Consider the following 12,074-nt stretch of genomic DNA (forward strand, 5'->3'; position numbering starts at 1 on the left):
AATAAATATTTTTATAGAAGTAATATTTTTGACTAGTTCTGTGAATAAATAATTTTTTGCTTTAAATATAAGTACCAAATTAATTTAATTAATCAATTCAATACTTATGTACATATATGTTTCTAATATCAGTATTTCAATTATTTCGTGTTTTCGTAAAATTAATTCCTACTAACAGAGTAAGAAGAAAGAGAAATGGTAAAATCCGAGAGGACCCGAATCGATCAGGATAAAAGCGTGTCCAAAGCGTGTGAAAAGCGAGCAAATCGTTTCGTGCGAGAATCGTTTCGTGTAAACCGTTCAGCGTTTCGTGTAAATCGTTTAGCGTTTCGGGCAAAGCGTGCAGCGTTTCGTGTAAACCGTTCAGCGTTTCGTGTGAACCGTTTAGCGAGCGTGTAGCGAGCGTGCAGCGAGCGTGTGGTGTAGTAGTACGTTTCAGGGTCTGTACTTCTTTTTATTCTATAAGATACACATATTGACAAACATGCCACATATTAACTTTTTTTAACATTGTATTAATCAAAAAACTATCAGGCAATGTTTTGCATATCTTGAAAAACACAATCTATCGATATAAGCAGCTCATGTGAATAATAATAAGAGTCTTGTTTCATTATATGAATGACAATTTGACTCCAAACAACCCAAACCCTAATCACCGTATCAAAATCGTTTACGTAAAAGAGAAAAACAATCTCCATTTTTGATGATGTGATCCAGTGTCTAGGCAACTCGTCTTACCATTAAGCGAGTTGACTTAAGCGAATAGTACATATCCCGCCATGGATGATAAGTTATCCCGCTAACGTTCCCAGTGGTTTCCCCTGCCAGATACAGGCCGTTAGGGTTCGCACAGCTACAGGACCGGTGCCACCACCCAGATTTCATATTGACGGCACAGTTACTATTAATTTTATCATTGTCTTGATCCCATGTGGAAAACATCATGCTGTTCATAACCCTGCCAATGGTTGAATTTGTGAAACAGTCCCCTGTAAAAACAAAAATACATGAAAATAAAAACAGAACTTTTTTTTTAATTCTTTAACGTATCGGGAAAGTGGTCCTGGCTTTGTTATATTTTTTTCTGTTTGAACATTACATCTCAAAACCTTATTTATAGGAAAAAAAATTATATGACTTAAATTACATAATTCGTGTTTAAAAAGAATGAATCTAAAATTATTGTACACAACAAGAGGCCCGGGGGCAACATCGCTCACCTGAGCAAACAATTGCCTTAATTCTGATCAAATTACCATTAAAGTATCAAAATATCTTGACAACTAAGTACAGTAGATCTTGCTTAAAAAATGAAAATCTGCCAATTTGTATCCACCTCTTGTTTTTTGTAAATACCAATCTCCTTTTGTTCTTGTACCTGTAAGAAGGTTTTTCTCTATTCCTTAATACCCCTCCCCTATTTCGTGGCACCATTTTTCTCTAGGGAATCATGGTTTCATCAAATTTAAATCTGCAAAACCTGTGCTTTCACACTAAGTACTGAGTTTTGGACCGAAAACTTTCCCAGAATATTTTTAAAGATTTTCTCTATATATTCCTATGTAAAAATGCAAACCGCCATCACGATCCCGCCCTAACACTATTTTTTTTGAAAGATTTCCTCTATATATTCCTGTATAATAGATCATCCCCCAATTGTGCCCCCATCCTACCCCGGGGACCATGATTTGAACAAACTTGAATCTACACTGCCTGAGGATGCTTCCATTTTCATTTGAGCTCTTCTGGCCTAATAATTTTTGAGAAGAATACTTTTAAAGATTGTCTCTATATATTCCTTTGTAAAACTTGATCCCCCTATTGTGGCCTCACCTTACCATCGGGGACCATGATTTGAACAAATTTGAATCTACACTATCTGAGGATGCCACCATTTTAATTTGAGCTTTTCCGGCCTGATAGTTTTTGAGGAGAAGATTTTTAAAGATGTTCTCTATATATTCCTATGTTAAACTTGATCTCCCAATTGTGGCCTCAACCTACCCCCGGGGACCATGATTTGAACAAACTTGAATCTACACTACCTGAGGATGCCTCCACACAAGTTTTAGATTCTCAGGCCAAATAGTTTTTGAAAAGATTTTTGATAAATGCCAACAAATGTTCAATAATTCTCAATTATATCCCCTTTAAAAAGGACGTGGCCCTTCATTTGTACAAATTTGAATTCCCTTCACTTAGGTGCTTTGTGCTAAATTTGTTGAAACATCTCAAGTTTCACCGTTGTACTCTAAAACCAAATGCTCGGGATGATAATAAAGTTATATTTGTGCTAAATTTGCTGAAATATGCCCAGTTGTTCTTAAGAAGAAGATTAAAATGTGAAAAGTTGACAACAACGACAACGACAGACAACGGACAAATTGTGATCAGAAAAGCTCACTTGAGCCTTTGGCTCAGGTGAGCTAAAAAGCATAAAACCCCGAAGTTAGTGAAGTTTTTGACGCTTAAAAAATCTCACCAACGTTTCCAGAAAACCCTGATAACGTGAATTTGTACTTTCTTGATTCGTCTCCTACGTTAAAACTGCTGTATTTGACGTAACGTGTCTGGTTGTCGAAGTCCTCCATGTCCATCCTCATCTCATACGATCCCTGACTCAGCAGGTGGTGTAGTTTTTCGTTGCCTGTAATAGCAGTGAGAAAACGTATTGAAACTGTGATATAAAACTAAGTCTTTGGGTTTTTTTTCACCGAAAAGAAATACAATAAAATAAGCAACAAAATGAAACTGTTTAACCCAGCAACTTTTTCCCATAGGATTAAAAAAACACCGGTGAAAAACTTTTCGATATTTTGTAAATACTTTCACATTAATCTAAAAAAAAATGCGGAGTCTTTTACCACCAACAATTAAAATAAAGTAATATAAAATCTTTAAAATTATTTTGAATTTTGAACACAGTCAGAATAATACCGAGCCAGAACTCAGATCTCATATTCCCGAATCCGTTCTTGTACTCTATCCATGTTCTGTAAAAATTCTCAGAACCGTCTTGTCGTCTCTGGAACACCTTGAAATTAAGGAACCAATATAATTTTTTCATTAAAAGGTATGCAATGTGTCTTTTAAATAAACATATGCCTGTACACAATGGTCATTTGAAAGAAAAAATAATTGTTATAATTATGTTTCCTTCAATTTCATCGTATCAGCCTTTAGAATGAAATAATAATAATAATTATCATAATAATAATAAAAATAATAATAAAATGATGTAAATACTGTCCAGCCACCGCCATCTTTCTCCATATCACAGAAGACTGTCACGAGATTAATGAATGATAGCTTTATTGTGTACAGTCCACTGGGTATGCCACGGTTAATTTTGTGCAGAGAAGTACAGTCATTTGGAATGCCATTGTCTGAAAGAGAGGTAATTTTGTCGACACTAGCATTTTAACATTTTAAGAACAGCATAGTGTGAGATAAAAAAGATAAAGATATCATAGCAACAGTGGTGACAAAACACAAAGGATGGGCAGAGAGAACGTAGGCTGTCTCTTGTGCCGTGGAAAACCCTAAGTAAGTAAGTAACATTTTATTATGGTTGAAACCTTTTTCAACACAACTCGATATCCTTCTAATTAATGAGATGTGTTTTTTTTTATTGTTGACAATGTGAAAGCACGGTACTCAGAACATTCCACAGTTATAATTATATTTGAATTTTGTCTTGATAAACTTATTAATACCGATATGTTTCGAACATTTGCAATTATGTGATTATTCTAATTTGCTGTGTCAAATTGATTATTTGTATCAAAATATTGCTGAATAATACTACCAAACGAATGTTTCAACTAAGGATTAATATTCTATTTTACATCATATGCTTTTCATATTTGCCTATTTGTTCTTTCATAATCTTTAAGGCTGTGTAATTCTTTTACCTTTTTGTAAACACAAAAAAGAAAGAGAGGTCAGCCATATAACTGTTTATCTGCTTACATTAGTTCACTTGCTGATGTAAAAAAATATCCATGCCTGTATTATACATGACTATGACGTCATCAATTGTAATGTTACCTAATACAGAGAATTCGAAGATATATTTAGTCCATTGATATATTCTGACTGTAGTTTCAAAATTTGGACAAGAAATATAATTTAAAGAAATTGACAGGTTTCTTGTGTAATGTTTGATATCATGGTTTTTTGTTTCTTTGTTTTTGTTTTTTGGGGTTTTTTTTACGTCATACTGATCTAAGTAATGTTTATTCTATCGATCGCTGAGAGTTGCTTGACCATACCCGCGTAATTAATGAAAAAAAAGGTAAAATGAGTTGTTAAAACAAATGAGTTTGAACAAAGGAAACATATGATACATGGTATGGTAGATTTATCCCGATGTAAACAATTGTCTGTCAATCGGCTGAATCATAATTGAATCGAAAAAAAGGCTTGTGGCTTTATCTTTCTTTTAATTTATAGTTTCCCTTTAGTTGTATGCATGAAAATGCGTTGTTTTGTTTTCACAATCAGAGATATCCCCCAATTATAAGATACGATGCCAACAAAGTTTTGTTATTAATGCCTGGAAAAAAGTCATTAACTTTGATGTTTGCCTCTTGAAATACTCTTGTATCCAACTTGTATACTTACCTCGAATACAGTGGACTTTTGTACTGGAGAGCGTCACACACACATCATCGATTGAGCAAGCCAGACATCCATCATTGATATTCGCAGTCTACAAAAACGCCATGAGTTTTATCATCTATTGCATATGGTCCCCAAGTGCTCATACATAATGAGTCTCTGCCATTCATTTAACTGAATGTTACATGAAACTGAATGGTCTGGAAATGTGACTGAATGGCATAGATATGCCATTCAGTCACCTTTCAGTCACATTTCAGTTGACTGAATGGCAGAGATGCATCATGTGTCTGTTACGAAGGTTAAGTAAAAAAGGAAATTAAAGATGGATTTAAGACACAACAAAAGGCTTTAAACACAACAATTTATCGGAAATACATCACAATATTCCTCATATCACAAGCTGGATCGAATGACCTAGTCATGATCATATGGAATTGAATAAATTAATGAGAGATAAACGTTTTTAGAATAACAGTATATTACATCCAAGAAAATAAAGTAAAGCTGTAGGAACAATTTGTATATGGAATCAGGAAAGAAAAAAACATAAAATAAAGAATAAAAAGAAACTGACCTGATCAATTTCAATTCTAACGTAGTCAGGATTTGGTTCCGTTTCGTTGATGGCCGACATAAGTTCACACATCAGTTCCTGTTTCCGGTAGTTGACTCCTCGACACAGCTTGGGCCTGTGTCTACATTCCCGGACACACTGCTGTTGACCAATGATCCCCATCACCCCAACAACGGGACCAGTATACTTCTCACCGTGAACAACCGCCGATGTCCCCCCAACGTATAATGATGATAAACAAAACAACAGAGTTGTTAAAGTCATTTCATGCCAAGTTCTATCGACCAAAGTAAAAGGATTCATTTTGTCCTGGTACAACCGAGTGACTTTCTGAAATGTTATTAAATACCCTGTGCTGTCTCCAACCTAGTTTGCTCTCTCTTGTTATAAGTACCATTTCTTTCTTTATATTACCGATGTAAATCTAAATGGATTTTAAAGCTCTGACCTCTGTGCCAATTACTGCTTAAAATATTAAAAACTCGTCTGTTTTTATTGAATTAGATATGTTAAGAATATAAGATTACACGAGCGGAAATACAGTTCAAATAATAGCGAACGTCATTAACAGGATGTCTTATATGTTTTATTTATATTCCTCTGTGTCTGTTCTCTTTCAAATATAGCAATGGTAGAACACTTCCAAATGAATTTACAAACCATGCTTGCCCTGAATTGAGTTTCTTTAGAATATTTTTGAGTTTTATTTAGAATTCATAAACGATGCAACCCATTCTCTCTAATTATCACCGATACAAATCTAAACGAATTTTAAAGCTATGAACTCCGTACCATATATCTCCTAAAACAATTAAGAAATTGTTTGTGTTCATTGGCTATGACAAGTCAGGAATATCGGATTACACGAACGGAACTACGTACAGTTCAAATAAAAATTAACCTCGTTAAAAGAATTCAATTATTTATTCATTTCCCTCTGTTCTTGTTTATGGCAGTGAGACAGAACTCCCTATTGCTTTTACCCCGGCCCCGTTCCTGAAATGATTTATTGCAGACTGTTTTGAAATTGTATTCAGAACTCATAAAGAGTGCAAATTTACGAGATTTATTAGCGGTCATACAAACAAATATCAGTTTGTATTTTTTTTATGTAATGATTTGTAATCTACAAAGAACGTTTCCAGAAATATTGTTGTCCATTATATCTCTTATTATTTCGAGCATCTTTCCTTATCATTTGATAACTCTGAAAATATAGATAAAAATGTAAAATTGAGTAACTAAGGCAACGCTGAGGAATTCACAAAAATGTGAAATATATAAGTTTTTTTTTCGAAAGATACGGGGTATTCAAATATGGTCTGGTGTGTAAAAGTATATAATTAGGCCTTTCAAGATTTATTGTATTTGATCACCCCCGGTCGTATCTGATTTCCCCATAATACTTAAATATTGACCTGTTGTTTCGTTAAGGATTGCGTTTTCTAAGGGGCGAAAAAAATCCACTAATAGGAACGAAAAACTACTTATTCTACACTGTAGTCCCACTATTGTGGTGCTATTTGTACCTTTTAAATAACTAGGTCAATGACCTACTTTTTCTGCCGGTGACCTATGAATGTGTTTTGAAAAAAATGTCAAAATTGTCCATCATTTTCAATGTTTTCTTTATTTTGTAATTAATAAAAATAATAAAACAATTTGTAGGTTGGGAAATGTTAAAATACGAATAGCTTTAGTTATTTTATATTTGACTGATTCGTTTTAAGCTCATATTTCAAGTTTTATTTAGTCCGAATTTCCTCTATAAATTTCAAAAATTGTACCCGTTTTTGATCAAGTCTTACAAAACACTGACTAATAGGAGCTCCAAACCACTAATTGCATAGAACTGTTTTGGTTGTCTGTATTATGTTGACATTAACATTATATATGGTCAATTATCAAAATTTCGAGATATTTTATCTTGAACCGTTTGTATTTTAAAGATTTTTCCAATCGCGTGCCAGCTTTAATTTGACTTGATAGACACAAGGGTTCTAAGTGTAGACGGTAGTTATGTTGTTTTAACATAGATATTTGATTTTTTGATTTTTTTTTAAACATTTTTTCTTTCAATTTTCATGTTTAAATTGCTTCAGTAAGACATTTTTAATATGTTAAGTGTTTTTCGAATAGTAACAGAGCTTACAATGTTTTGCTTTGTAAACAAAGCTTGTGTTTACGTTATGAATGCTAAAGTAAATATTCCAGTATTAGACCTACAATATGTTAAACTTAAGGAAGTTTTTTATTTATGATTAAATAGCATAAGAACATAAACAAATCAGCTGGAAAAAGATTTCTGCTGGTATATTGAACAAATGTAAACAAAAACAGCCTTTTTACATGACAAGGAATTGTTGGCCCATTTTCTTCCTTTTAACTCTGTGACTGACTCTCAAATTTTATTTGGTCATTAGAAATGTATTGTTAGGGTAGCAAGGGACAGTTTTGGATAAAATACAAATATTTCTTTATAAAATTGAGAGTTGCTGGACTTGAGAGCTTCTGAGCGTTGCTTAAACTCATGAAATGGTTTTTAATGATTAGCATTACTGGGAGGAATGCCTCTTGTTGAAATTGATATCCAATATTTCGGCCCCCAATGTTAGTACATGATAATCAGGGCTGCGTTTTACAAAAGAACTTACAACTTATTGTAACAAACGAGTATGGTATATATGTACTTCGTTTATTAACTATTGTTAATATTATTATGGTGACGCTCCGACAAAACATAATACAAATATGAACTTAACAATAGTTAATCATCACAATTAATTTAAGTATTATAATGACATATTAGACATATGTTCAATTACAATATAATGTTTTTCTACTTACCTTATTTTTAATAAATGATGTCATAAAAAGAAATAACCCTATTACAATATTGAATATGCAATGTTGCAGATTAAAAATATACAAAATGTAAATGCCATAATCAATAATTTCTCAAGTACACAAGTACCTACCCTAAATAAGGGTGAAAGGAACTGTATATACTGTATACAAGTATAGAATTACATGTACTGGTAGATAATATCTGAAATAAACCATTTAGACATGTAACTATGCAAAATATGCATGTTTATAATTTTATAAAAATATATGTAAAATCAATATCACTGTACCCTTTTTAAACATTTAAAATCTGTATTCAAATCATGAGTACAATTCACTATGAAACCTTTAAACTTTGTAACCTTTCTTAAAAATTTCAACCTACTCTCATCTGTGATACGATGATTACTTTGATATAATTACTGATAAAAAACTAACTTCACATTCAATACAATGTAGTAGCAGTACAAATATTTTACTTACAAAATGTTCTCAACTCACAACTGGCCTCAGCAATGGTCACAAACAAAATGGTTATTGTCCGAAATTTATAATCTCTATGATAATTGAAAATCTTACAAAATCTATTTCTTTATAAAATTACTTTCAAGAAAAACTATCTATATCCGTACACTATATGAAAAGTACCTTACATTATCATTATCAAAATAAAACTAATTCACATATGTGTTCAAAATGTTCAAACCATTTTCCTATAGATTAACTAACAGTATTATGATGTAATAAAAAAAAAAACACAACATGTTACATAAGTGTGCGTAGCCTACTGGATAAGACAGTGGTCATCACTTCCAGCGGCCAGGGTTCAATCCCCAGTGGAACCTCTTTTTTTATTTGAATTTTTAAACTTACATATAGAATATTTATTATAAAAAATATGATATACAATTCTTCATCTCACATTATGACTAAATTAATGAATGTTAATCAATCACCAACTAATCAATGATTTATTCTTAGGGCTGGAAAATACATTTATGGAAATTGAAGTATTTGTAAACAAATGGTTTTATGTCAATTTGGTTCTCTAAAAGTATTTTACGTGACTGTAAATATTTACGACTTTGTCTTAAGTTCTTTTGGAAAATTCAGCCAGAAGCAAAATGCAAATCTTGCGGCTATTAATGTTGTGTTGACTTTACACAGTGAAATTGCAAGTTTCAGTCGGAGGATAAAAAACAAAACAAAAAAAAACAAGAAAAAAGGTGGATGGGACATTGTGAACTATACACCGGTAAGTTTCTGACATGTAATTTTGCAATATACACACGGTGTGGAAGCTCAACATTTTGCAGGGAATTAGCTGGGAAAGGTCTAAACGGCTGAACAATCATGAAAAATGGGCGAAATATAAAATGGTCAAAATCTCAGAAAAACCACTATATAGAAAATTCTACCCATTCTGACTAGCAATTTTCCTCAGAAATTGGTGATTGGCTTTAAAAGGAGTGATCTAAAGGTATTTCTGCTGAATGGGAACAGAAGAAATTCTAGTTAGAGAGTTCCGAAGACCCGTATCTTCTGGCTAAGTTTAATTGATTAAAAAATCGAATCACAATACAATAGTGTAAAAATTGTTGCGGGAAGAAATGTGTGAAGTAATGACACCAATTATGTTCAGCTGATCACAGAAATGGCTCCACTTCGAGATAAACCAGGTAACATTTAGGCTTCAGCCTTTCAAAATACTTCGACAAAAGCATGGTATTCGAGATTACCTTATCAGAGATATCAGGGTATCATTAATATACAGCAAATCTCGTTTATAACAAATTTCAATGGACCATAGAAAAAACTTTGCTTTAGCCCTAATTCACTATCCGTTTAGAACGAATTCGTAAAAATTATTATAGCGAATTCGTTATAAAATAATTAAGGGTTTTTCTGGCTAACAGTTTTCTAAACTATCATTAGTTATAAAATTAGTATTACCGTCATTTACAAAAAATGTCAATATAATCATTTCATTTCAATTTTTAAAAAAATTCCGTATACTATTTGAATTTGAGTATTTTATATATGCATCTTGAAATTGCAAGTTTCTTCAATGAAATTTGAAATGGAAAAAATTCGTTATAAAAATGATAAACTACGTTAAAATTTAGCCAGCGGGGGTCTTAAAAGTACTTCGTTATAGCCGTAAATTCGTTATAGCCGTGTTCGTTATATGCATCAATTTTCTATTAGTTTATGTAAGACATTTGCCGGGATATGAATAATAATTCGCTATAGCCGTAAATTTGCTATATCCGTGTTCGTTATATTCGAATTTTGCTGTAGAGAAAACGGTCTGGGCCGTCGGAATACTTTGACATAAGCGGAGTATTTTAGATATACATGTACATGTACCATGTTAGAGATACCGATATTTACTTGTATCTGTCCTTTTTTTAAAAATATAAATGATCAAGGTTTTGGACTTCTGGCCCCTTGAAACCCCAAATTACCTAATATATGATTTAAGTATGGTACTTAATAGATAAACAGCTGTACAATTAATCTTTTTTCTTCAATAATTAATAAAGAAATATTGTTCAGTAAAGAGTTATTGCAAAAATACTTCCGAGCCCTATTGGTCCCTTATTAGAGGGGCCTGCCCTTTTTCTTGATATTAAATGAAAGACCGTGGAAATTTAAACAATTTTTGCAATATATGTTTTAACAAAATATTTATACATCAAAAGACTCGATGATATAGTCTATATATTATAATTATTAGTTACATGCCTTTCTTCATTCCAAAATGATTATACGTAGAGCTTGCCCTTGCGTATCATATCAACTGAAAACCAAAACTCTAGACACAGGTATTAAAAGAATAATGCGACATGAGTAAAGAAAGTCGACAATAGAAAACATGACGTTTATCATTAAGTTTTGTTGTTAGGTTTCTATTGGTATCTTTATCTAGTAAAATATTAAAATGTAGAACAGATGATTTAGACTCTTTTCGCTCGTCATTGTAATCAAGAGAGTTGTATGGCAAAATCAACACTGGACTATAAAACGGTATGTAAAAGTAAGACCAAGATCTTAAAACCCAGATTAAGACGCAGTTCAATACTCGGATTACTTCAACAGTGGTATAATGAAAAAAAGGCAAACCAAGCCAAAACCCAGAACTAAATTTTCCGTTCTTGAAATATGCTTTGTAAAAAATCATAAGAATCGTTTTATTGTCTTTAAAAAACATAAGAATTGGTAATGATATATTGGTAAAATAAACTTCATGGATCATCAATATTATTACAAAGTATTATTTTTACGTCTCCTGTGATTAATGAAAGATTGATCAATGTGTTTCTGAATGACGTTGAAAAATGTTTACTATATTCGTTGTATTTAGCATCAGCAACTTCATAAATGATAAAATCAAACTGGTCTATTATTGTGTTGGTATCACAAAAAGTGTCTACTGCATGTCGTTACTTTCCAGCCCCCTCAGCGTTTACAACGTCATAGAAAACAGTCACACAACTTAGCAACGGTAGCTTCATACTAAAAAGGTTAATTAGGTAGGCTACAATTAATGCTGTGAAGGGATATAATCTATCTTAGTTTCATTACGATGGGCTGTGTTCTGTACTATACGCTTATCTTAAAACAAATTGTATTGAAGCATTGAAGGCTTAATTGTGAATGTCTTCAATCCTATAGCACATTAGGTCTTGCAGACATATTGTTTACCACGCGTTGGCGCGGTAAGATAATTTTTTTACGCGAGTAGGTTAAGACAACTCCTAATTTAATGACCGTCAATGTTATGATCAATTTAAAAATTGTTTACTTTTATGAAAACAGCGCTGAATGGTAATATCAGGTCAATGTGATCGACAAGATATTATTTGTCTACTCCGGAAACGAGTCGATCTTTGAAGCTGTCGTGCCATGGTATTACGTGTCTTTTTTTCCTTAACAAAAAATCAAAAAATGAAACACTACCCCACAGTTCATTTGTATGTATAATACAATCAGTTGATGGGCAATTAATTCATGTTCATTA

At 32.4% G+C, this 12,074-nt stretch overlaps 1 protein-coding gene across 2 annotated transcripts; it reads right to left on the reverse strand.

Moving 5' to 3' along the window:
• Positions 1-688: 688 nt before the first annotated feature.
• Positions 689-8,573, reverse strand: LOC128172228 (microfibril-associated glycoprotein 4-like). Of its 2 annotated transcripts, XM_052838020.1 has the most exons (7): positions 8,534-8,563; positions 5,204-8,252; positions 4,630-4,717; positions 3,250-3,389; positions 2,941-3,037; positions 2,486-2,650; positions 689-992 (listed from the first exon to the last, which is right to left on the reverse strand). In XM_052838020.1, the coding sequence occupies exons 2-7, from the start codon at positions 5,504-5,506 to the stop codon at positions 724-726; spliced, it is 1,062 nt and encodes a 353-aa protein (XP_052693980.1). In that variant the 5' UTR covers positions 5,507-8,252; positions 8,534-8,563; the 3' UTR covers positions 689-723. The 2 variants fall into 2 exon arrangements, with proteins under 2 accessions (XP_052693980.1, XP_052693979.1); XM_052838019.1 differs by having other exon boundaries at positions 5,204-8,573.
• Between the last annotated feature and the right edge of the window lie 3,501 nt (positions 8,574-12,074).

This window comes from Crassostrea angulata, chromosome 2, assembly GCF_025612915.1.
Source record: "Crassostrea angulata isolate pt1a10 chromosome 2, ASM2561291v2, whole genome shotgun sequence".
Taxonomy (NCBI): Eukaryota; Metazoa; Mollusca; class Bivalvia; order Ostreida; family Ostreidae; genus Magallana; species Magallana angulata.